This window comes from Gorilla gorilla, chromosome X, assembly GCF_029281585.2.
Source record: "Gorilla gorilla gorilla isolate KB3781 chromosome X, NHGRI_mGorGor1-v2.1_pri, whole genome shotgun sequence".
In the NCBI taxonomy this organism is placed as follows: Eukaryota; Metazoa; Chordata; class Mammalia; order Primates; family Hominidae; genus Gorilla; species Gorilla gorilla.
In genome coordinates this window covers 21656742-21684312 of record NC_073247.2, presented here as the reverse complement: position 1 = coordinate 21684312, position 27571 = coordinate 21656742, and the positions used below count along the sequence as shown (strand labels likewise).

The 27571-nt window shown below is 39.0% G+C and overlaps 1 protein-coding gene across 3 annotated transcripts in view; it reads left to right on the top strand.

The window, feature by feature from the left end:
- ARHGAP6 (Rho GTPase activating protein 6) overlaps window positions 1-27571 on the top strand; it is a 529030-nt gene that overhangs the window by 456278 nt on the left and 45181 nt on the right. For all 3 annotated transcript variants that reach the window (XM_055377029.2, XM_019019623.4, XM_055377031.2), the window contains exons 3-5: window positions 12937-13008; window positions 20996-21252; window positions 23551-23746. In XM_055377029.2, coding sequence (XP_055233004.1) covers window positions 12937-13008; window positions 20996-21252; window positions 23551-23746 — 525 coding nt within the window. The remainder of the gene's footprint in view (window positions 1-12936; window positions 13009-20995; window positions 21253-23550; window positions 23747-27571) is intronic.

Sequence of the window (27571 nt, the reverse complement as noted above, 5' to 3'; positions counted from 1 at the left end):
TGTCATTTTTTCTTCAAAAAAAGTCAACTGGTTTCCTGCTCATTCTTTCCATATAAGTTGGCCATAGAAATCCCAGTGGTGACCCTCAGGTTGTCAAAGGCCTTTCTTCTTGTTGCTGTGAGGTTGGCCTGCTGATAGTAACAGATACACCCCAGTCACAATTATTTCAGGATCAAGTAGATCCATTGGCCATGGAGTGATGGTCTTTTCAAGTAAGGCTATTTTGAGAGGTAATAAAATATTCATACACTTAATTTTTCTTTTGTACTTGCTTGTTTTAAAATACAGTTCTGTACATAAATATTTTTGACAAGATGAGCAATAGATCTATTTTTTCACATTATAAAACAAAATTATTATAAAGATAAGTCAAAAATGACTAAGTAGAACATTCTATTTGGTTATTAATTTTCGCTGGACTTTCAAAACATTTTTCTGTATAACATATTCATATATTTTGAATTCAGCAATGCAGTCAGATGTTTCATGTAAGTGCCTGGACACAGTGGCTCACACCTGTAATCCCAGCCATTTGGGAGGCTGAGACAGGCAGATCATTTGAGGCCAGGAGTTTGAGACCAGCCTGGCCAACATGGCGAAACCCCATCTCTCCCAAAAATGCAGAAAAAATTAGCCAGGCATGGTGGCACACACCTGTAATCCCAGATACTTGGGTGGCTGAGGCACAAGAATCACTTGAACCCAGGAGGCAGAGGTTGCAGTGAGCCTAGATTATGCCACTGCACTCCAGCCTGGGCAACAGAGTGAGACTCTGTCTCAAATAAAATAAAACATGTAAGTGTAACATGTAAGATTAAACATAATCTTACATAGTGATTGTCTGAATTATTTCTTTTTTCTTTACTTTTATTCTACATGGGTATTCACTTGTTTTAAAGAGTTGTGTGTTCATAATAAAGGTTCCCTTTTCTACATAGTTGGTCTTCCCTTCTTCCCTCAACATTTTAAAAAAAATCTACAAAATTTACACAATCAACATTCTTCCTTTTAAGCTACATTATTAATTTCTCCCCAACAGAATTACAGTTTTTCAGCAGCTGGGAAATGGAACCAAATGATGTTTAATTCTCCCAGCAGTGAGGTGAGGAAACATGCACAGAGCATTGCTGCCCAGGGAGCTCCCCCAACCCTGGCATCCAGTATGGTTTTGGGGCGTGTAGTCATGGCAGACTGTCTGCATGACTGAACTTAGTTGCCAGCCCCTCCAGAGGTCAAGACTGATACAGGTGGCCCAAAGCTTCCACTGTAAATCACATTGTTAGCGTTAACTATCTAGCATAACTCAAAGCTCCAGGTAAACAAAGACATTATTATCAGGCAGGATATTCCAAGGGCTTAGAGGTTATCTCCTGGAAGGCTGTCAAAGAGCAGATGTTCTTTGGAAAGTGCAGGGTTTGGACAACACAGATCTGCTGAGCTAACCTACTACTGCACTCTTATTCAGCTCTTATTCTGAATTCTCTCTCTCTCTTCCTAAAATGTGCAGATCCTTACGGATGGATGGGAAAATCTGGGAAACACAGCACTCATTGTAAACACACCATGCCTAGAATTCGGCTCCTCTTCAACAACCCCGGCTTTTGAACTGGGTCGAAGTCACTATGCCAGGATGACATTTTTTTACGTTAGAATGAATTCCCCCCAGGTGGCTCCTCATCCTCCAGGTATACAAGGCTCCTGGATGACCCATGGCCTCCACGGGGCACACCACAGTCTGAATCACAGCTGATTTTCTGGATTGCCCTTGGACTCAGCAGGATGATTCCACATCTTCCAAATTCTAGATATCCTGATATCGCAATATTTTTTATCCCCGTTTCTTAATGAAAGGGTAAATGGAGGTAGAGGTGTTTCTCAACAACCTGCAGCAACACATTTTTCTTTCAATTATTCAGTACTTAATTGGAAATCAAAGCCCCTTTCTAATGTATCGATAACATTGGGAATTGATGACTATTGTGTAGTTGTACTTAATCTACACCATGCTAATTCCTAACATGGGCTATGGAGGCAGCAGAGCGGCAGGTGACAACATATGCACTTCTCTCCCCGTCTGCCCAAAGCTCCTGGTAACTGTCAAATGAGCAGAGGACAGGGGAGACAATAGGAATATTTTAAAACTGTGGTTTTCAGGATGGGAATATATTAATATCATACAACCTAATTATTTCCTTACTTTGTCTATATTGTTGTATATTACCCAAGCTTCAGAGCTGTCAGGGCAAACCTCAAAGATGAGGAGCCAGCTGGTATGTAAAAAGCAAAACAAAAACAGCCCGTTGCTCAATGACTAGGATTTTTAGTTCAATTACATTTCCTTACCATCTAAATAGCCAGATGCAATGACCCATAGATAGAGCCAGTGTAGAATAGATGCAATGACCCATAGATAGAGCCAGCGTAGAACCTAACATAATAATGTCTAAAGGGGTTAGTAATTGTTCTACTCAATTTGTTTCAGCCATTCTATTGGAATTCCTATTCATTGGAATTGATGGTAAGTATATGGAATGTCATGTAGTGAAACAAACAACGTATTTAGAGCACACCAAGTTTCATGGACAACAAATAACAAATCACTTTTTAAAAATCAATACCAACCAGGCCAGGTGTGATGACTCATACCTGTAATCCTAACACTTTGGAGGCTGAGGTGGGAGGATTGCTTGAGGCCAGGAGTTCAAGACCAACCTGGCCAACATAGTGAGACCCTCATATCTAAAAAAAAAAAAAGAAAAAAATGAATAACAACAAGTACAGTGAGATCAAATAACATTAGCTACCATCTACCCTTGGTTTAATACTCTTGAGAAGGCTGGCATACATGGAGTCTCTCCAGGAAGACATTTGAGGCAGAAAACCAGAATAGGGGCAGGAAATGTATTATTTCATCATCTGAAATGGTGACTATATTAACTCTCCTGAGTATAAAGTCAAGAAAGAAGGTATTTTTCAGGACTGTTTAATTAAATGTCATTCTGTTTATCAAAACAGAGAAACCTGGCAGGCATTTCTAACCATATGGGATTTTTGGAAATACATGAGAAACATGTGATTACGTGTTTAGCTGAATATTATTTAAAATGTATGCAAAATCCTGAGAGGGCTTTTGAACTAAGTTCCTAAAATCATCCTCTGATGCATCCTATTTGATATGCTGCTGTGTGCCTAAAATTATTCCAGTAGAAATAAAGCAGAGCCTCAATAAAACCAGCCCCTTTTAATGAGCTGCTTCTTGTAATTATAATTATCCATAATCATTTATTTTGACTGTAAGTAATATAACAAGGCAAAACCTATAATTTTCTAAAGTAATATAATCAATATAAAAACAAAGGTGTTTCATACTACTAACGGAAGATAAATGTATCCTGCAAGCTGAATGTTGGCAGATCAGCTTGTGCTCTTCTAAATCATCTAAATATCATCAGTGCCTTTGATTACAGCCTCGTGCCCAGTGCTTTAAAAATCAAAGTTTGCTTTTAAGGAATGTAATTTAAAAACTGCTGATCATCTAAATCTTGGGAGGTCAAGGACACTCTGATTTCCTTTATACTTACAAGTTTAATTTGATGTTTTCCAAAATAGACTTGGGTATAAATTTCACATCAATATGCTAAGCAGAGCCCCATGCAGAGTATTTCTGAGTGGGATTTATTGAATATAAGGTTATTTTTATGACTGGGACATTACAGATGCAATCATCAGTGAATAAAAAATAAATTTAAACAACTTACTCTAGCATCAAGTTGAAACTCAAGTCTCAATAGAGCAAGTTTCAGGAAGAGGTGGGATTTCAGGTAACATGGAGAACAGCAGCTCAGATCCTTTTCTTAAAGGACGATTCCCCCTTGACATGAAGCCAGCAACTCACTCTGCATGCAGAACATGCAACATATTTCCATGCCGGGGAGAGAAGCATGTGACGTCATTCATTCACTCATTCAGTCATTCCCTTATTCGTCTATCTAATAGCTGTCAATACTCCTAGTATGTGTTGGGCATTGTACTACATGCTAAGTATATAGAATCTCTTTTCTAAACTCAGAAAGTTATAAGTAGATGGTAGTAGTGGTCAGGGTAAAATACATTTGTGAAAGGAACAAATTACAGTGACAAGTCCTATAATAGATGGCAAGTGATGTAGGATCCATAAGGAAGAAGGACAAATTATTTATAGTATAGATAGGGAAGACTTTACAACAGGAGAAATTATCTGAGATTAGTTTGGAAGGATAAGAACAAAAAGGTACTCCAGTAGAAAATTGGGACAAAAAGTAGAAAAATGGGGCACTTCAGTCTGGGAGTCATAAAAGGTGGGGTATACTTGGAAATAATAAACTTTTTGTAGAACTATAAGAGATTTCAGGGTCTGTGTGAGTTATAGTTTCAGGAGATTAAGTTGAAGACATTTGGGTACAATATATTGAGGTATATCATAAGCCAAGAGAGAATATAGGGTTTATTTTTGCAGGTCAGTTGTTCTCAACTGGGGGCAACTTTGTGCCCCCTCCCTGGGACATTTGGCAAGGTCTATATTTTGCTGTTACAACTGGAGAAGGGGGCAGGCTACTGGCATCTGGTAGGTGGAGACCAGGGATCCACTAAGCATCCTACACTGTACAGGACAGTCCCCACGGCAAAGACTCTGCCCCAAATGTTGACAGTGCTAGGGTGAGCAACCTTGCTCTAGATAATGGAGAGTAACTGAAAGATTTTACATATGGGAAAGAAGTAAAGAGGTACTTTCTAGGAAGGTGATGCAACACCTCCTAGGAGGTTTGCCACATCACGATGGTCATCAAAACACTGGGTGTCAATAAGAGAAAAAATATTCGCCTGCAGGGAGAAAGATCAACTAACTTCTTGAGCATCTACTCTGTGCTGGACATTCAATGTATTATACCAATCTCCCCATGATATTGGCAACTGCTGCTTTCTGCAGCAATGGGGACTACCAGATGAAACAGGATGAGACTAGAGGCTGGGAGACCATATAGATCAATGTTCACTCTCACATGGAAACAGTGGAGGTCTGGACTGTAGCAGTGTCCATGGAGATGGAGATGTGAGAGCAAAGAGGAAGGTCAAATCAAAAGGAGTTTTTTACCAATTAAATGTGAGAAGGGTTTAACCACCAAATGGAAGGTTTACAGAACGACTTTGAGGTGGCTGGTTCAGAAGACTAAGTAGGTAGCTGGAGAGACTGCAAAAGGAAGTCTCAGAGGACAGGTACAGGGCTACCCACACTTGTGACCTTTGGGGTGCCCATGGGAGGTTCAGATGTAGATGCCTGGTAAGCAAAGGGAAAAATAAGTCTCCAGTTGTAAAGAGACTTCAAACAGATATGTGTTTAAGAGTTTGCAACATCACAATGGTCATCAAAACACTGGGTGTCATTAAGAGAACAATATTTGCCTGCAGGGAGAAAGATCAACTAATTTATTGAGCATCTACTCTGTGCTGGACAGTCAATATGTTATCATCTCAGTCTCCCCATGATATTGGCAAGGAGACTGAATGCAGACAGGCCCAGGAAGGTGCTCAAAGTCAGGAAGCCAGTCAGAGGCAGAGCCAAGCTTGGAATAGTGTCTCACCAAAACCAATCCCCATCCATTCATTCTTTCAATAATATTTATAAAGTGAATTGCTGCGTGGAGAGGAGAAGCCACAGAACAGGTTGAGAAAGAAGACCCTGAGATAGGAAAAGAAAAAGTGAAGAATGATGTCATCAAGTCCAAAGGAAGGAAGAACTTTAAGTAATAGTTTCAGTTATCCATTGTAAAAAGACTCAGAGTCAGACCAGAGGATGTTTCTGCCATAAATTGCTATCCAAATGATATCAAGTCATGCACACACACACAGAGTTTATATCAGAGTTAGAATGTGTACACTGCATTAGACACTGAGCATCATCAGGGTCTTGCTGGAGCGCCAGGAGCAAAAAACAGACCATAATTTGTAGAAAAGTACTTAGAGTTTGAGGAAGTAGAGCCAGGAAGAACAGAAGGAAGGTAGGGTGGTTGCTAAAGGGAAGATATTTTACAGATGAAGATTTAGACTTGAGAGTAGATGTAGGCTGAAGGACTTGAGTGGAAACACCAAAGTTTGAGTATGTAGGAGAGAGGGTCTAAATGAGAGAATGAAGGAGTTGGCCTTGGAGTGGAGAAGGGTCCACTGTTCCTCTAAAATAGTGGTCTTCAATCTTCTTGGGCCCATAGACTCTCTTGAGAATCTCGTGAACGTTTTAGATGTCTCTCCAGAAAAACAACTGTAAACATTCTCAAAACTGGGTATGATCTTAGGGAGTGCTTGCTAAAATCTCCTAAGCATAAAATTTAACAGGCTGTCCTTGAGAGTGAAGAGGTGCTATTAATGTTATTATAGAGGACAACAGCCTCCATCTAAGCTTCAAGCAATCCCAGATTGGTGAATTGGAAGTGGCTAGAGAATGTGATGAACTGGATTTCCTCTGTGCCGGCATTGATTATTGTGGCGTGACTGAATCACAGTAAGAGTTCCCCTGAAAAGAGCAGTTTGAGTTTGTTAGGAAAATGGCACTCTGGAAATTGATTTCTTTCAAACAATTCAACACTGTAAAATCCTTGCAATATCCTTGTGTAAAGCCAGGGTTATGTGGATGACCTCTGAAAGCCATTGATGTGGAAATTCCTAATTTAGAAAAGTTATCAGAAATGTTTCTGGAAATGTTTACACCTAGAAGAGCAATTTGGTATATCCCGGGGGAAGTATCCAGAGCGAGGAAATCAACAGGAGCCCAAAGTTTTGCATTCCATTTATTGAGTAAAAATGTATTGATTGCTAGCCACATGACAAGACCTGTTCCAAGTGCTTTATGAATGAATTCATTAAATCTTCATCACAAGCCTACTAGGTAGGTACAGTTAATATCCTCCATTTCACAGAGAGGGTAATGGAGGCACAGTGAGATAGCAGGGTTGATCTTGGTTTGGGTCAGGGAGTAGATTTGGAACAAGGCTGTCTGTTTCCAGAGTCTGACCTCCCACTTTTACTCTATATTGAGAAAGTTTACATATTATAATATGTTCACACATTTACTCAGTCAGTTCTTTTTTTTTTTTTGAGACGGAGTCTTGCTCTGTCACCCAGGCTGGAGTGCTGTGGAACAATCTTGGCTCACTGCAACCTCTGCTTCCTGTGATTCTCCTGCCTCAGCCTCCCGAGTAGCTGGGATTAAAGGCGCCCACAATCACACCCAGCAAATTTTTGTATTTTTCATAGAGATGGGATTTCACCAGGTTGGCCAGGCTGGTCTCGAACTCCTGACCTCAAATAACCTGCCCGCCTGGGCCTCCCAAAGTGCTGGGATTACAGGTGTGAACCACCATGCCCACCCAATTCTTATAAGCTTTCAAATATCATATTTGTTTAAACACCTGTATTCTTTAGTGTTGTAAAGGTAACTATCCATCCTCTGACAGGGACTGTAGATGAGAGGAAATGCATCCAGGAATCTAATTTATCACACCAGGGTCCTATGGATAGATTTAGGGTTATGGGAACAGTACCTCATCACCGGTTATAGATTTTGAGAGCCTTCAATGAGCCACCTCTGAAGCCTCTTTAAAGATGGCTGGACATGCTTAGGCAGAAGGTCTCTGATTTGTGTGCTAAAGCTCCTTCAAATGAAGAAGTTTCAAGTGAACAGAAATTCTCAGGTGTTAAATGCTGCTACAACTCCAGAAAGACTGCCAACTCCTGCCAGGTGACCAGAAACTCAGTCAACTTCTCTGCTAACTGACCTCCAAGCAACTTTACCCATAATAGCTAAGAATACCAGCCAATACTTGCTGAGTATTTCCTGTGGACCAGGCTACACACACACACACACACACACACACACACACACACACACACACACACACACACACACACACACACACACACACATCCAGATGCTCAGTTTGCACAGTGGTACAGTAGTGGAGGGTCATAAAAATAAGCATTCAAGTTGAAACCACCTGATATGGTTGGGTTATATTCCCCACCCACTCTCATCTTGTTTTGTAGTTCCCATAATCCCCATGTGTGGTGGGAGGGACCCAGTGGGAATTAATTGAATTATGGGGGCAGTTACCTCCAAGCTGGTATTCTCGTGATAGTGAGTTCTCACAAGATCTGTTGGTTTTATAAGGGGCTTTTCCCCCACTTCACTCTGCACTTCTCCTTGCTGATGCCATGTGAAGAAGGTAGTGTTTGCTTCCCCTTCTGCCATGATTGTAAGTTTCCTGAGGCCTCCCCAGCCATGTGGAACTGTGAGTCAATTGAACTTCTTTCTTTTATAAATTACCGAGTCTCGGGTATGTTCTTATGGCAGAATAAGAATGGAGTGATACAGAGGACCTTCTTTGACATTGGATAGTCCCATGAGCAAGTTCTGAATTTATCATCTCACAGCTCCTGCCCATGTACAAGTTACTTACTCTGTCCTAATCTCAGTCTCCTTATCTGTAAAATGGAAAGAATAATAATATTGGCTTCATAGAATTGCTGTGAGGATGTAATAAGATTTTGGATACTAAGCACTTAGCTTATAGTACTTACTCAATAAACACTATTTATTACTACTGTGTGCTGTATCACAGGGAAGTTGTGGTGGTCAGATGAGATCATTGGCATTCAGATATTTAGAAAAGTTAAACACTGCAGAACTTTCTTCTGAAGGACTTTGTTGCTGAGTTTTCAGCCCCATTCAGTGAATGTAACTAACTCTCATATTAGTGCCTTTCTGCAAAAATGATGAGGTCTTTTGTTATTACTTTTATTGAGGAATAACATATATAGTAATGTACATAAATATGAATGTGCACAAATACAGCTCGATAGGTTTTTAATATGTGAATGGCATGTTACTACCAACCAGATCAAGATATAGAACATGCTCAGCACCCCGGAAGAGTCCCTCATACCCTCTTTCAGGTAATATTTATTCCTCAAAGGTAACCCTTACTCTTCCTTCTGTCACCTAAACAAATCTTTCCTTGGACAATATTTTTATTATTATCTCTAGAATTAATTGTAATATGGAAAATACTGTTTTATAAGCCTCATTCTCTGAATCTGATCACTTTAAAATTAGGAGGTATGTACTTCATTGCTCAGACCCAACCCAAGAGTTCCATCTGACTTCCTGGCTTTGGACAGTGCTGACAAGTCCTCAGGGCATGCCCCACGCTGGGCTATTCACTTGGAAGGAGACAAACGCCTAGGAGGCCTGGTTTCACCCTCAGAGAGCTAGTCTAAATAGAGAAAGAAGCCTTAAAATGAAATACCATCCGTAACAGCAAATGAATCCATAAAAATCATGTCTCAGGGAGCAATCTCATGTTTTCTTGTTTTCGACCGTCCTGAAGACACTGTTTGGTATTGGTCTTTCCCAAGAGGATGCCCAGATTAACCACCTCCAACACAGTTGGGTCCTTTGCTTTGGGGTCACTAGGATGTGGAAAGCTTGCTGCCTTGCCATCTGCTATTGTGTCACAGGTGTCTGTGAGGTCTCTCATGTAGGACATGGTTTCCTCTGGACACATCAGTGAGGACTTCCACAAAAGAGGGCAAAGGGAGGCCAATCCCTATGTGCTTATTCCAAGATGTATTTTATCAGGACATGTTACCCCAGTTCTTCCTGCAGGTCACTGTTGTCTGTAAGACAGTGCACACACTGGGAGCAGTTAGCAAGCATGCACTCATCACCATATGCACCATGAAAACACCTCTGTGCAGTATTGGTAGTTGTGGAGCTTGCATTTCTTTAAAAGACAGAATGGCATCTAACCACACTTACTGCCATCCAAGGAGCTGGTGGAACATAAACTGTTCTGTATGGTTGCAAGCACATAAGCCTCTTGAGCAAGTTTTCTATGCTTTATGAGAACAAAAGATGAGACATTTTATTCTTCAAAAATGGGGGACTCCAAGACAAACCACAGATTAATCACAAAGGAGAAGAGGAATAAGCAGTTGCATTGTGCATCTCTGGTCATTTTGCTGAGGATTTTAAAAGAGAAAATGGTGTGCTAAAGCAATGCTTCATTTCACATTATTGCACGTCATCCATCATTTTGTGTAGTTACCTATTTGTAACATTCACCGCTATCTAATTAAGTGAAAAAATTTTGTTGTAAGTAATTAAGTGTTTTTTAATAGGCCAGCATTCTCAAAGATCATACTTTGCCTGTAAGGAGACTTCAAGATGTTGTCTGGAGTTTTGGAGTTTAAAGTATATATTATCCTTGTGAGATTATGTAAACTCTCATATTTGTGGGAATACAAATGAGCAAAACTATTTTGAAAAGCTTGATTTTACCAAATAAAGTCTGAGATTGCATATACACAGATCCAGCAATGCAACTTTTACATATATACCCTGGAGTGGTGGTTCCAGACTTTAATGTGAACCAGACTTTAATGTGCACCATAATCCCCTGAAGGGTGTGTTCAAACACACATTGCTGGGTGACACCCCAGAGTTCCAGATTTAGCATATCTGGAGTGGGACCATAGAGAGTTTGTACCTCTAGCAGGTTCCCAGGCGATACTGATGCTGCTGGTCCCAGAACTACCGTCTCAGGGAGACTTGTGTACATACATGCTCATAAGAAGACATGAGCAAAATTTTTCAAAAACATTGTTCCTAATAACCCCAAGCTAGAAACAACTCAAATACCATCAACAGTTTAATGAGGAAATGAACTGTGGTATATTCATACCAAAAACCCCTACTATATAGCAATCAAAAGGAATGATCTACAGCTACCTGCTTCAACAGGATGAATCTCATGAAGTGTTGGTGAACAAAATAAACAAGGCAAGAAACAGTATCCATAATGTGATTCCATCTGTATGCATCCCAAAACAGGAAAAACAAAATCATATTCTTTACAAATGCATGAACAGATGGTAAAACTATGAATAAAATCTGATAATTGATCATTGCAAAAGTCAGACTAGTAATTATCTGGGGCTAGGAGGAGGGAAGCATACAGGTAGTTTCTCAGGTACTAGCAATAGTCTACGTCTTAACTTGGCTTAACTTGGCTATTAGATATGTTGGAGTTGGACTTATGATTATTACTTAGACAGAACATTTCTATTTATACACATCTACATAGAATACATAAGTTTTAAGTATTTAAGAATCATTCTATCTTTTAAAAATAATGTCCTCTATCTGGTATGTATTCTGACTTTTGGCAACTTGTTTGAATTTTAGGATCTGCCCATTGGTTATGAAAAATTAAATCTTTTAAGCTTTAATAGATGGTTTAGTTATTCTGCTGGGTCAACTATTGAAATGAAAGAATTTTTGTTACTGTCAAATACATTTGAGATATGAACTAGCTATGAACAAAGTGTTACAGAGTAAAAGACCTGTAAGGCCTAATTGGAGAACAGATTAGAATCTTGTACAGTTAGTATGTTTATGGTCTGTGTAATAAGTCATGGCAGGCCCTAGTAGATCATCTTTTAGATGTTGTTCATATCTATGAACACATACATAATGGGAGAGATTGACGGCTGTTGCCATCAATTACGTTACATTAAAACTGATTTACATAATTTCCCCTATACAAATTGCGTGACTACAAGAGTGAAGATTCTTATGAACTATTTTCTTTTGGTGGCAGGAGAGTCATTTTTGAAATCTTTGAAAAGAAGGAAGGATTGAATGTGCCTGTTGATTATATTGTGATGTTCTTTTACCTTCCAAAAATGAGGAGTGGGGGACATCTATAACTCTGTGAGGATACCAGGAATGCTCATTTCTGTTTCATAATGCTTACTCTGTTTTATTACTCTGTTTTATATTATAGTCTTGCTTTTAAATGTATTGGGCTGAATCTCTTTCTTTACATTTTTAGTGTGTCCTGTACAAACAATTCTTAATCATTTTTTTCACCATATGTTTCCTTGTGGCATGGTCTGCATGTCCCCTATTTGATCACAGTGTGGATTCTGAATTTGCACCTCCCACATGCTAAGTTGACAGCTGCATAACCTCAAAACGCATTCTGGCAATGATGAATGCCAATATTTTATGATGACAGCCCAAGAATTTGATTGCAGCTGCCCACTGATATAAGTGGTATCTTTATTATTTGGTGAGTTAAACAGACACATTAAGTACATTTGTTGCAAGTACTAGACTGTAAAAGAATGTATTTCTTACTTATTATAGTAAACAGTAAGAAACAATCAAAATGTTCATCAATGGAGGAATGGTTAACTAAATTGCAGTATAGCTATACCATGGAACTCCCCACAAAGAAAGTAGCCTGAACTGTGTTAGGCTCCCTATGAAGAGCTTTATATGTGTTGTTTCATTTAATTCTCACAACAACCTTGTGATATTCCCATTTTATAAATGAGGACACAAAGACTTGTCCAAAGTCACATAGTAAATTGTGCAGCAATAGTTAGACCTAAGTTCTATGGACCTCCAAATCCATTTTCTTATCCAGTTATACTCTCCTAGCTCGTAAATGTCAAAGCTATACATGCTGTTAATTCTCTTCTCATGGAGATTAGGTTCAAGATGAACATTAAGTTATGTAACCACAGAGAAGAGGAAGAGACTTAGATAATAGTAAAATTAAACCTATCTAAATGTCAAAGCTAAATTACTTCCAAATGAGGTAAGTTTCCTATCATTCCATGACTGAAAGGAAATTCAAGAATATACACCAAAATTCTGGTAATATGTGCTATCCCAGTCAGGATTTTCATGTATTCTCAGAGCTGTTACTCTGCTTAAAATGTCAAATTATAAGTGAAGTAAGAGAAAAGCCATACTTTTGCTCAAATGTAATTATCGATACTGTAAAATATCACTTATATGTTTATCTTTATAACTTCTCCTTTTAATATTTACAGATGGACAAAAGAGAAAGAAATCTTTAAGAAAGAAACTGGATTCACTAGGAAAGGAGAAAAACAAAGACAAAGGTAAAGGGTAAAGTACCTAATGTAAATGCATCTTCCATGAAGCATAATGGTTAAATTTGGTGGGGTTATTGAATTGCACAGATATACGTGGTTCAACTCTGTTATGAAAACTGGATTTCTACAGTGGAATGTCATTAAGGGCTGTTTTGGTCTACTCTTCTGTGTTTGAGCAGCCCTGTACTGAACTGATGAATTCAGCTGGTTTGAGGAGAGTGTGACCTCAGCCAAGTTTGTGGTTCCAATTATTATTTTGACCAATCAGCTATACATAAAGAGGACCTGGGTTGAGAAGCTATGGAGAGCATCTCTAATGCTAACCAGCTGTCTGGCAAATCCAGACAGGCAGGGTTAGTTTAATGAGAGTTTGAATTCACCTACCACGACTACTGGAAAGAAGCAGTCTCATCCTCATGGGTTACTGAAGATAGGCCATTCTCAGCATTTTTTTTTCACCCAGTTGAAAAATATTTATTTGCAACTAACCTGAATACTTACATTTTACTTTGTTACATTGCCTCAGCCAAGATAGGTTAAAGCAAATGCCCTTAATATTTTGGAGGTCACAGAGCCCTTTAAGAATCATTGACAATGATGAGGCTCTATCAAAGGCCTGAAACTCACCCAATGCCCACCCTACCACCCCCTAAATTAAGAATTCCCAGATTAGATATTCACTTGAGTTAACAAGTATTTTCCTTTTTAAAGATCCAGGAACTTTAGGGAATAGTCAGTGGCTATTAGTTTTTTTGTTTTGTTTTGTTTTGTTTTTTGAGACAGAGTCTCGCTCTGTCACCCAGGCTGGAGTGCAGTGGCACGATCTGGGCTCACTGCAACCTCCACCTTCTGGGTTCATGCCATTCTCCTGCCTCAGCCTCCCGAGTAGCTGGGACTACAGGCGCCTGCCACCACAACCGGCTAATTTTTTTTTTTTTTTTTTTGTATTTTTAGTAGAGACAGGGTTTCACCACGTTAGCCAGGATGGTCTCAATCTCCTGACCTTGTGTTCCACCCGCCTCAGCCTCCCAAAGTGCTGGGATTACAGGCGTGATCCATCGCGCCCGGCCTAGTATTTTTTTTTTAACTCTTGTTTTAGGTTCAAGGGTACATGTGCATGTTTCTTATACAGGTAAATTGTGTGTTGCAAGAGTTTGTTGTACAGATTATTTCATCACCCAGGTAATCACCATAGTACCCAATAAGTGGTTTTTCAATTCTCACTTTCCTCCCACCCTCCACCCTCAAGTAGGCTCCAGTGTGTCTTGTTCCCTTCTTTGTGTCCATATGAACATGTTTAGCTCCCACTTGTAAGTGAATTCTCAGCATTTTTATGTTAGATCACAGTATACTCATCTTTTGCTTCATATGTTTTGGGAATTGTTTACTCTCATCTTACTGTTTTGTGTCCCCTTGTGCATATATTTAGGGAACTAAAACTTTAGCCACTCTCTGAGGTATTTATGGTCATTTAAAACTGATATTCAAGCTCACATAATGGACACCTGAGCCCCATTGACGCAGTCCAATTTTTTGTGCCCTTTTTTTTTTTCAAGACAGGGTCTTGCCCTGTCGCCCAGGCTGGAGTGCAGTGGTGCAATCTCAGCTCACTGCAACCTCCGCCTCCCAGGTTCAAGCAATTCTCTTGCCTCAGCCTCCCAAGTAGCTGGGATTACAGGCACGCACCACCACGCTCAGCTAATTTTTGTATTCTTAGTAGAGACGGGCTTTCACCATGTTGGCCAGGCTGATCTTCAACTCTTGACCTCGTGATCCTCCCGCCTCAGCCGCCCAAAGTGCTGGGATTACAAGCATGAGCCACCGCACTTTTTGCTGCTTATTTTTATAGTCTGTTATGAAGTGGTTGCTGAATGGTATGGTTGTATGCATTTATTTTCATTTTATGTGACACAGTCAACGAGTCTTGAATAAGAACAGCCATACACATCTCATCTTGGAGTCCTTTTATATAATGATAGAATTTCTGCTTTAAAAGTAATGGAAGGCAATGAAACCAAGGGTATTAAAACATGCATTGGGATCAGTATTGGACAAGAGCTATTCCATACCATTGATCTCAGTCTCTATACCTATATCTTGAACAGTCATGACATTTGGTTCTTTAGACTAAAAAAAGGTGAAGAATTCTAAAGAATGGAAAACCATTGTTTTACTTCCTTTGGAGTGAGGTTACTCAACCTTGCTACTGTTGTCATTTTAGACTGGATAATTATCTGGGGTAGGGGCTATCCTGTGTATTGTGAGATGTTTAGCAGCATCCCTGGCCTCTACTCATTAGATGCCAGTAACACCACCCTCAACCCAAATATCTTCAGACATTTCAAATGTTTATCTCAAATTGGAAAAAAGAAGGTGAAAGTGTCAGTGATCCGCACCCCTGACTACACAATAGAATCACTTGTGGAACCTTTAAAAAGTCCAAGACCCACACCCCAGGGAGTCTGAGTTCATGTTCTTCAGGGATACCTCAGGCATGGGTGTTTTTAAGAGCATCTAAAGTGCAACTTCTAGATAAGAACTCTGATCCATATTAACTAGGATACTCACCAGGCCACATTCTGTCACAGCAGAATCTGCTGCTGGAATAATGAGGGCTAAGGGTTGTCCAGCTAGCTATTATAGTCTGATAAATTGTGTTATATTTAATTGTTGATATGTTTGTGCCCTTATTTTTGTAATGACCTAAATATTAATAGCCAGCATTGCTCTTTTAAACTAGAGTTTTTGCTCATTCTATTCCTGCAGTAGAGCACTTTTATGTCTCCAGATTAGAGCAATTTTCCATATGTATAGAGCATATTAAAGGGACCACTCAGGTTGGTATTAGTAATGTATTCTCTTTTAAACTTGGTTTATTCTAGGATGATGATATTGATATTGGGATTTAAATACATCTAATGTGGACTTTAGGTGATTTTTCAGAAAGTGTCCATTTGGCTAGACTAAGTAGAATGAGCATTTTTGCAGGAGGTTCCCTCAACAGAATGATGAGATGTTCCCTCAACAGAAGGAGATGTATGTTTGCTTGCATGTATTATATATACAAAGCAGCAGGAAGCAAGAATTTGAATTAACATGGAAGGAAGGGCCAGGGAAGTAATCGAACAATACATACTGGGCCATTATAGATTTTTTAAACTAAATCTTATTTACATAGGCTCAGTGAAAACTCTGAAATGTTCTATACTGCCTCAAAGGTAGCTAAGTGGGAAAAGGAAGGCAGATCCTGGTGGTTCCAAAGAAAAGACATATCACCCACCCAACTAAGGGGAGAAATATCAGGCTTCATGGCAAAACAAAAAAAAAAATTTTAAGTAGCTTTAATGTTTAAAAACAAACTAACCTAGGCTTAAGTGAAGGTTAATTACATGGCATCTTTTCAGAACATAAAGCCCTGTTCATGTCAACACTGAGAGTCATTACATGGATATCCTGGGAACCAGGGTGTGAGGAGGACGGGGTGCCGGTCTGGCACAGATGTAATCTATTCACATTATTTCCTTCCAGTTGCGTGTTAGCATTTGGATTTGTAACAGCTGCACATGTGAAAAACGATCATTTGAATCCAAGAGTAAAAGAAGGAAAACAGGAAACTCTAAATGATCTCTTGAGTTAGGTCATCTAAAAATAAATAGAAGCAGCCTTTTAGAATCGAATTGCTCTCCCAATAGTGATTCATAAATGGTTGATATGCTACCATATTAATTGATTTCATCAGAATGAATCATATCCTGTATGTTATTTAATTGCCTTGATATATAGCGGATCTTGTGACACTCCTATGTTCCTCATGCCACTTAAGCAATGCCCATGTGACTTTTGATTTACATGTGGGAACTAATTCAAGATTGACACTGATCAGAAAACATATTTTCATACAGAATAATTCCAAGTCCTTAATTTCTCTTAGTTATATTTCTTGGCAACCAAAAGTGTTTTTAAAACTTTCAGAACTTCAGAAAATTTGTGTCAAAAGTAATTTTAAAATTAAGTAATTTTAAAAATAGCTACTTTGTTTTATTAATGTGCTTCCTAAACTGAGCACATGGGGAATAGGTTTTACTATGGTGTAACTCTGGGAGATTGTACCCCCCACAACCCCTGCCAGGACATTTTCAGATTATGCCATATATGTATCTACATACAATCTGGAAAGAGTTCAATTCTGTCACTGTTCTTTTTGGTGAAAGCATATTGTATCATGTTTTATTTTCCTCACTGTCTAGGTATGTCACTGTATGTGAGCTGTGAAGTAACACTATATACAAATAGCTCATACAACTTTTAATTTTGCTCCATATTAAATAGCAGAATCATCAAGTTATCAGTTATCACTATGTAGAAATTCTCAAAGAACATATATTGAATGTTGTCATTGAATGCTAGTACTTCTAGGATAAGAAGAGAAGAAAGAACCAGGGAGTGTGTGGTTTCTGAGAAGGTTAGGAAGGGGCCAGCTCACACAGTACTGGGCCACAGCATGACTTCTGATTTGGAAGTTCAGGAGAAAGATAATGGTACCTTAGACTAGGGTGGGAGTGATCGTGGAAGTGGAGAGAAGTAAATGGAAAAAAGAGATAATGTGAAAGTGACATGATAAAGATTTGATGACGGAGTGAAAATGAGATGTAAGAAGGAATGAAGTATCAAGGATGACTCTCAGATTTCTGGTTCTCCCACATGAAGAACAGGCAAACTTTTGGAAATCTGAGTAAGACCTGATAAGGGAAGATGAAGAGTAAGAAATGCCTTTGGGACATCCAGATATGAAGGTGGAAGAAGTGGTTGGTGCTCAAGGAAGGGGTCTGAGCTAGAGGTAGCAATGAGGTGTGAAATATCTATGGATGGAAGTTTAAGTTATGGGCATCGTGCTGTCACTTACAGAGAGACCAGAGTGATGAGGATGGTTAAGATTGAGCTCTGAGGACCTTCCACATTGAAAACCCAGGTAGAAGATGATAAGCCAGAAAAAGGGGCAAGAATGTAGCCAGAGAGGTAGAGAAAAACCCAGTTAGTATACCCAGGATGCAAAGGACAGGGAGCATTTCAGGAAATGGCAATCAGGGTTAAAGGCTGACAAAAGGGCAAATGAAACAGAGCTGTCAAAAACACTGAATTTAATGACCCTGAAGACAGCAATGATTTAGAGGGAGCTGCTTTAGAATGTAATGGAGGTACCAGCTAGATGGGATGAAGTGAGGAAAGAGTGGTAGATGAGAAAGTTATAGGCTAGAAAGTAAAGGGAACACTTTAGACAATTTTAACTGTGGCAAAAGGAGAGGGGGTAAACCATGGAGAAAAGAAAAGAGTGGGTCGAAGGTTGTTTATTTTTTTAAGAAATAGCTGCTTGAATATATTTAGTACAAAATATCTAGTAGAAAAAAAGAGGTTGAAGATACAGGCACAAGAAGATGTAATTTATAGCAGGGGTGGCCCACCAGCCGTCTTTGTAAATAAAGCTTTACTAGAACACAGCCATGCCTATTCATTTACTTACTGTCTGTGGCTGCTTTCCTGCTAAACTGGCAGGTTGAGTAGCTGCTACAAAGACTGCAACCTGCCAACAGTGCGGAGGCTGGAGTGAGACAAATTGAGCCCCTAGGCCACAGAATTGAAAGAAATGCTAAGTCTGCATGCTGACTCTGCACTTGCCCCATGCTGAATGCGAGCACCTTATCATTTTGCATCCTAGCCATTCTAAGCCCCAGCCGTATCCACAAAGCCTAAAATATTTACTATCTGGCCCTTTACAGAAAATTGCTGAACCCTATTTATACCTAAGAGTATTAGGATAATTTTTTTGAGCTCTTGAGTGCAGTACACCATTATCCATGGTTTAAAGTTATCCATAGTTGAATGGCAGGTGGGAAAGCATGGGAACCAGGGAGAGGCAGAAAGGCTGGCAGGATGCCAAGTCACAGCTACATATCATGCAAAGGAGGTGGTGGAGGGCACAGGTACAGCAGGTGTGAAGAGTTGGAGCCTTTGCACCTGCTGGTTGCTCTTCTCCTGAAACAGGAGGCAGAATTATTTGCTGGTGGGGAAGATCTGCCCCAGAGGTATAAGAAGTCTCTAAACGAGTCTGGTTGGTTTTCCTTAGATGGAAAAAATGACTGGGAAAGGGCTCAGTAGTCCCTATCTTATAGTAAATCCCTGCCATGCATATGCCCACCTGAGCAGACGTGTCACTTGCTACATTTATCAATGTTCTTTTCACTCTTATTATCCCGTCTGTTTCTGTTATTTCATGTAGCTGTCAGCCTTACCATCCACATGTTTCCAGACTCTTCCAACCTTTTAAAAGTAATATTTGATCATTTCTACAGACAAGATTATATGTATGTGTGTGTGTATGTATGTATGTGTATATATAGAGATATATCTATGTAGATATACGTATATATACGTATATATATACATATATACGTATATATACATATATATGTGTGTGTATATATATATATATATATATATATATATATATATATATATATATATATCCTCAGTGTACATAACAGGAGGTCTGGTACTATCCCCTTTGGTTTCTAATTTTGCTAGTAGTAGACACAGCCTATTATCAATAGTGAGAATTACACCTCACTACACTGTCTAAATTGATCACTCAAAGGAGAAGTACCTAATTATTTTTTATTACCATATATCACCTAGCTTGTTGCTAAAGAATGGCAAGCATCCTCTGAAAATCCCAAAATACTAAAGTTTTGACTTTTTTACTTCAAAACAAATTGCATGCTTTGATAGAACCAGAGGTGCAGGCTTTTCAAGTAGCATTTCTGCTTTTAATGTAGACTTGGTCATTAGCCCAGTGATGTTTGAAATGTTGCCATGGATCAAGGAGGAAAACCTTTTAAAGTCTCTTTCTACCTGATTTAATGTTAGCTTTTTCTTTCAAAGAACAACCAACCTTAGAATTATTTTCCCTTGATCATTTTAGTTTCATTCATAGGGCTTATAAAAACAATGGAGAGGTTAGATTCCAACTTACTGCTGCTAGGAGACCTAATTTGGAGTCTAAAAAGAATAATACATTTGATTACGTTATTTAGTGCCTTTCAGCATGAATCTAAAATATTGCCAATAAAACTCCTGGCCCTAAGGATCCAAGGTACATGTATACAAACAGATTTACGACAGAAATTCAGAAAGGAACTCTATGTATGTCTCCAAATAAAGCCATTGATTTCTGCACTATGCCCCTTTCCCCAAATTCTCCTTACTAAAGGATTTAACAAATTGTTTCCTGGGCCTCCCACCAGATATTTAGTGGCTGAGTCCACTCTGCATGTGGCCAGTAGAATGGCTTGAGTGTAGATCATGAGAGTGACAGCCCCAACCTAGCTGGCTGGAAACAGAATGTGGGGATGAGGAACACAACGAAAACAGAGTGGACTTCTTCCCAACCAGTTCCCAAGCTGCTCCTCTGCCTGTCAGGTTATCATTTCACATGCTAACTCTTACTGGGAACCTCAAAGTGTATTCAGTTAACTAAATTTCAGCCTTAGTTTCATGCATCTCTCTAACACCTGATAGTCACCCTGTTATCATGATGTGCATTTGATTATCCACTCCTTCACCCCAACCCACACTCTGAACACCTCAGGAGAAAGGACTGTACCTTTTATAAGCTTTGCGCCTCCCATTGCCTAGCTTGTTGTGGCATGTAGTAGGCATTCAATAAATGCCTGTTGAATGAATGGATAGACTTGAAACATGGAGAAAAACTAGAGACCTAAATGTCTAAGATGTGTGTTTATAAATACTAGTTTTCTTTATTGAAATGGAAACTTGGGCCATTCTGATTAACACAAATGTCACCTTTTTGATTGATGAGTCAATTCTTCAGAAAACATTCCTTTGAATATGTCTGTTCTTACGTAGGTCTGAAACATAAATGAGAGTGTTCACTGGACCAGTCAGTCTCTGAAAGTGAATGTCTGTTTTTTGATTCCAGAATTCATCCCACAGGCATTTGGAATGCCCTTATCCCAAGTCATTGCGAATGACAGGGCCTATAAGCTCAAGCAGGACTTGCAGAGGGACGAGCAGAAAGATGCATCTGACTTTGTGGCTTCCCTCCTCCCATTTGGAAATAAAAGACAAAACAAAGAACTCTCAAGCAGTAACTCATCTCTCAGCTCAACCTCAGAAACACCGAATGAGTCAACGTCCCCAAACACCCCGGAACCGGCTCCTCGGGCTAGGAGGAGGGTGAGGTGGCCAGTATTTGCTCTGACACCAGTGCTAGGAAAACTGAAGATGTACAGTTATTCTTTGCGTTTTTGTTCATGTGAAAACTGGATATGTAGTTGGTGTTCAGGTATCTGTCAACAATGCCATTAATGAAGAATATGCACTGGGCATGTGGCACCTTGCATAGCCTCAGACCTTGTCCTGACTCCTCTCGAAGCTGTTGGGTGTCCCTCCTTTGTCACATCTGTGCTCCATGCTCTCCTAAACATTCGACAATATCACCATTAATTCTGGTCTCTTGTAATCTGTCAGTCTTGCCATACTTGCCCACTAGACTGTGAGGCTCGAGGGCAGGGCCTGGTGTTTTAGCTATTAATACTTTCTTCATCACCAGTCTGAGAACATGCCTGGCCAAATGAATTGGCGGTGGGTCTTCATAAACAATGAGCTTTTTCCTTATCAATGGAGCATTTCTTTTTCTCAAACAGAACCATAGAATCCTCTATATATCCTCTTTCAAATACTCTAACTATATGGTACCAATTGTTAAGTACTATGTTCTAAGTACTGTGCTATTATTTGAATTGTTCATGCAAGCTGGTTGGTGATTGGCTGAGTCAGTTGATAAGCATCTCTAAAGCTTCCAGGTCACTGGAAGATCTTCTCTCCCTTTTGTAAAACAAATCTGCATTCTATTTTTATCTTTTATTTTTTGACTCAGGGTCTTGCTCTGTTGCCCAGGCTGGAGCGCAGTGGCATGATCACTGCTCACTGCAGCTTCACTCTCCCGGGCTCAAGTGATTCTCCTGCCTCAACCTCCCCAGTAGCTGGGACTACAGATGGCGCACCACCACGCCTAGCTATTATTATTATTATTTTTAGTAGAGATGTGGTCTCATTGTGTTGCCCAGACTGGTCTTGAACCTTCGAATTCAAGTGATCCAAAGTGCTGGGATCACAGGCGTTGAGCCGCCACGCCTGACCCTCTCTCCCTTTTTCCTCTGTCACGTGGAGACCTGAAATTTTTGCCACCTCCAGCTGTTGAAGACTGCCCTAGTTAAAACCCCAGACACTTCCCACTTAAAACCAACATTTTTCAATCAGCCCCTAACATTTAGGGCTTGTCCAAGGTAGAGGGAGACCTGATCCATTGCTGTTTTTGCAGTATTGACTATGTTTAAAAATGAAGAAATTACAAAATTATGGAATTCCTGAATTTGCATGATGGAATTGTTCTTCTAATTCTGTCATTGTGTCTCAGACTGTGTATTGTCATACAACAATAACACTAAAACTCTAAATTTTAGCTTTCTGGGAATGTAGGACTCAGGCAATGGTTCTCCCAAATGCCCTCTCCTCTGTCCAGGCCTGGCTAGCCAACTGCTTTCTCAGTGCTTCATCAAGTATGGGTGCGGCAAATGCGACTGGTGCCCTGCTCCCTTTCCCTGACCCTTTACCATTCCTAGCATGCCAGCTCACCTTCCATCTGCCAACACCTTATTTATTTGCTGAGGGCTTTCTCTGATGCCAGAGGCACCCAGCCTATCCAAATGGCAGGCTGTAAGTACTTAGGAGATAATATTATCTCTCTGCCCCCACCAGAGGCTACCCTTAAGCAGTGATTCCTGAGGCCTGGTGTATAAATACCCCAGCTCTCTCACTTGATAGGGATAGCTCTAAGGTGCATGATCTACAGCTGTCTCCTAGAGCTCCCCAGAAAGATTGAGCTCCAGTTGCCCACAATGATAATAGGCTTGATAATGCTCCCTTCATCAGCTGCCTTTCCTTCCTTGTCTCATTTCCCCCCTCCCCTACAGGTGTTTCCCAGGACCACTTCTCTAATAAAGCACTTTGTGCTGTTTCTCGGGAAAACTAAGCTAAGGCTGTTTTGTGGAATCATTCTATTTTAAAAATATACTTCCTAGAGCCGTAGTTGAGTTTTTTATTTACAAGACTTCTCTGACTACCTCATTCATTGAGTATGTAATTTTTTTCTTGTTTCAAGAAATGAAGTTGTTGGGCCAAAATACTTTAATTATATGTTTCCCATCGCTTGTTCTTCCATTTGGAAAATGTTGTCTATTGTTGAAATTGTAACTGCCATTAGCTTGAGGAAATCTTGTAGAGGTTTTCTAACTTTTTCAAAAGGCATCTTTTTTCTTTTAATTTACAAACAGAACAATTAAAGAAATCAAGCAGTATTATTTCAAGTGTGATAAAGAGTCATGAGCAAAAGTATGTATTGGTTAGCATCTGGGGGCAGCTGGGTTTTTTGGCTATCTGTACTTTATGTTCACGGCTCTGTGTCACTTGCAGGGTGCCATGTCAGTGGATTCTATCACCGATCTTGATGACAATCAGTCTCGACTACTAGAAGCTTTACAACTTTCCTTGCCTGCTGAGGCTCAGAGTAAAAAGGAAAAAGCCAGAGATAAGAAACTCAGTCTGAATCCTATTTACAGACAGGTCCCTAGGCTGGTGGACAGCTGCTGTCAGCACCTAGAAAAACATGGTAAGTAGACTTGTCTGTCTAAAGTACTAAGGACTTTCATTTATTCAAGCATCATTCACTGAAGTACCCAATGTCAATTCTGTATTCATTTGATCAAGCTCTGAACTGAAATTTACTGTATGAAAGTGTACAGATGTGAGTGTTTGCTTAAGAGATTGTGGGGCTAAACAAGATTGGAGAAGAGGGTGAATCAACTTGATGATATTCAGACTGCTTAGCTCCCAGTAGTCCTCAGAAGTTACCTTGGAGGCCAAGCAATTTAGGGAATGATCAGGTCTGTTGGGCTGGGTTTGTCACCAGGACCTCTTTCAAACAGACCAGAGCCACTTTTATTGTTTATACATAAAAGTAGCCTAGGAGGTTACTCACAAAGGTTCCTTTAAAAAGTAAGAGTCCAACTTAAAAAAAAAAATTGGGGAATCATTGCTTAAGTGAATAGAAAATACATCATTTTTGACAACAGGTTTACATATTGCTATTTGCATTTTTGTGGAAGCTGTCCACTTAAAATTTCTCCAAGTCACCCTTTGCAACTCAATTCTGGTTACTAAGTTGACTTAAGAATGATATACAGTTCTTCAAAAATTTTTCTGAAATTTAGACTTCTGGCTTATTAACTGCCATTTTCATAAACTAAGTTTGTTTACTATAGTGTTAGCACGTGTTTTATATACATGGGAAAAGCTTAATTACTTTTTTAACTATAAAAATAATATGCTCATTGTAATAAAAAAGTAAATGTGAAAGCAAAGAAAATTCTGAGGCTACCATATAGACATAACTACTGTTAACATTCTCATCTATTTCCTTCTAATAAAAATGGAACTTTATTTTAAAATCATTAAGGATATATTTAAATTTCTTAATTCATTACAATGGAAATCATAGGATAACATATGGATGACCTAATAAAACTAATGTAGCAAAATCTTATTTGTTTATACAAAATTTTAAGTGTAGGTTCTTTTAATTTTTTTTCACCTTATCTTTCACTTGCCTGTGTATCACCTATGTATCTTGAATATACATCTCTTTATCTATACACACACACACACACACACACACACAGTCATGCACCACATAATGACATTCCCCTCAATGATTGACTGCATAGGCAATGGTGATTGCATAAGGTTATAATACTGTATTTTTACTGTACCTTTACTATATTTAGATAGACAAATACTTAAGATTTTGTTACAGTTACCTACAGTATTCAGCACAGTCGCATGCTGTACAGGTTTGTAGTGTAGGAGCACTAGGCTCTACCATATAGCCTAGGTGTATAGTAGGCTATACTATCTAGGATTGTATATGTACACTCTATGGTGTTTGCACAATAATGAAATTGCCTGATTTATTGTTTCTATCACTTTGGAAGCTTGAAAACAGGATAATCACACTATTTAGAATAAAATACAGGATTATATTTCTTCATCTGCAAAATGAACGTAAGTACCCACCTCAAAAGTTGTGCAATGATTCAATTAATTAATGTGCATACAGTACTTAGAATAGTACCTGGCCTATATTATTATATAGAGAGAAATAGACTCTGAATGAACTGAATGAATCTTCTATGTACGAAATAGAAAACTTTAATAGTAGGTCACAGTAATTTTAATTTTGGCTGCATTTTTTTAATTTTCACATGGTTTCTGAATAATTACAATTTCTACAGAAGCAAGATATCACATAAGGACATTTTCTACACAGGTGGGACTATTCTCTTTCTACCAAGAGATAGAAAACACAACTAAAACAAACTGAGATGTTTACTTTGTTTCTGGATGTAAAGAAATAATGTTATAAAGATTTAAGGCTGGGCACCGTGGCTCACGCCTGTCATCCCAACACTTTGGGAGGCCAAGGCAAGATCACTTGAGCCTGGGAGTTTGAGACCAGCCAGGGCAATATAGCAACACCCCAATTCTATATTTAAAAAAATACAATTCTTTCTGATTTAATTATATATTGTACTAGTCATAAATTTTTCAGTGGCAAGAGAAAGGAACTCAGATAAAACTAGATTAAGCAAAGTGACCTCCCTCAAATAACAACAACAATCTTTATATACTGGGAGCGTGATCTAGATTTAGGCACAGCTGGATCCAGGATTCAAACGATGTCATGAGTGTCCTCTGTTTGCTGGCTTTATTCTCAGACAGTTCTCTTCATGTGGTTTCAAATGGTGGTTAGCAGCTCCAATATCCCATCACTCTCATAACTGATTGTCCCAAATGAAGAGAAAATGAGCCACCAATGAAAGAATTAATATACATGATGCTCATCAATGGCAATGATTAATGACTGGCATAGAAAAAGGAGAGCCATTCAGACGTTTCATGCTCCCAAAGGAAGTACACAATACTTTTTGTGAAGTATTCTTGCCCTATAAAATCACACCGCAATCAGAGTAATGTCTGGCTCTAGCTATCTCTTTACAGAAAATAAAAGAGAGAAGAACATACAAATGACACTAAGGAGTGTCCAAATCCAAACAATATAAAGATCTACAGTAGGAAATCACTGAGATTTCTTCACCAAACCAATTATAAGGAAAAAGGAAACAGAGGGAGGAAACACAGATTAAGAGACTAAAAGGCACATCGACCATATGACAGTGTGTGACCTTTATGTGGATGTTGACTGGAAATTTAATGCTATTAAGGAACTATTGTTGAAATTTCTAATATGTGATAGTGAAATTACTTGTGTTTTTAAGAGACCTAATTTTTTAGAAATGAGTTTCTCAACCTCAGCACTGACACTATATTTTCATATCTAGGACATGATCCTAGGAAAAGCAATCAGAAATGTGAACAAAAACGTGTGCACAGAATTGTTCACAATAGGGTCATTTATAATAGAAAAATAAGCATGTATATTTTGGGGACCTGTGCACCATTCAGAGGGGAATATGGAGTAAATTATGGCCCATTCATACAATAGAATATTTTGCATCTTTTTTATATTTCCATAGATTTTGGGGGAACAGGTGGTATTTGGTTACATGAGTAAGTTCTTTAGTGGTGGTTTGTGAGATTTTGGTGCACCCATCACCCGAGCAGTATACACTATACCCAATTTGTAGTCTTTTATCCCTTTTAAGTGACATTTATAAGGAATTGTTACTAGCATGAGTGAAAATTCATGTGACACGATAGTGAGGGAAGGCAGTAACATTCTCTCTGTCAATAGATATTATATATATGCAGTGTGATCTCAACTATGTAAAAATACCTACATTCATGTAGAAAAGGCTGGATTTAAAAAAATGAAAGATTAGCTAGGCACAGTGGCTCACACCTGTAATCTCAGCAATTTTGGAGGTTGAGGCAGGTGGATCACTTGAGCCCAGGAGTTGAGCTTGAGCCTGGGAACATGGCAAAACCCTGTCTCTCCAGAAAATACAAAAATTAGTCAGGCATGGAGGCATGTGCTGGCAGTACCAGCTACCCCGGACACTAAGGTGGGAGAATCACTGCAGCCGAGGAGGTCAAGGCTGTAGTGAGCCGTAATCACGCCACTGTACTCCAGCCTGGACAACAAAGTGAGAATCTATCTCAAAAAAAAAAAAAAGAAAGAAAGAAAAAAGAAAAAAGGAAAAAAAAAAGAAAGAAAAAAGAAAATGAAGAGTGATTATTTCTGCATCAGGTATTTCTAAAAGTATATTATTTTTACATTTTTCTGCCTTTTCTAGATTTTCTTTAAGAAGCACACTTTAATTATGATCAGACGAACAAGAAATATCTTTTAGAAATTGATAAAGAGTTAGAATCCCTATAAAATGTGTGTTTAGGTAATAATTCTGGATAATGGACA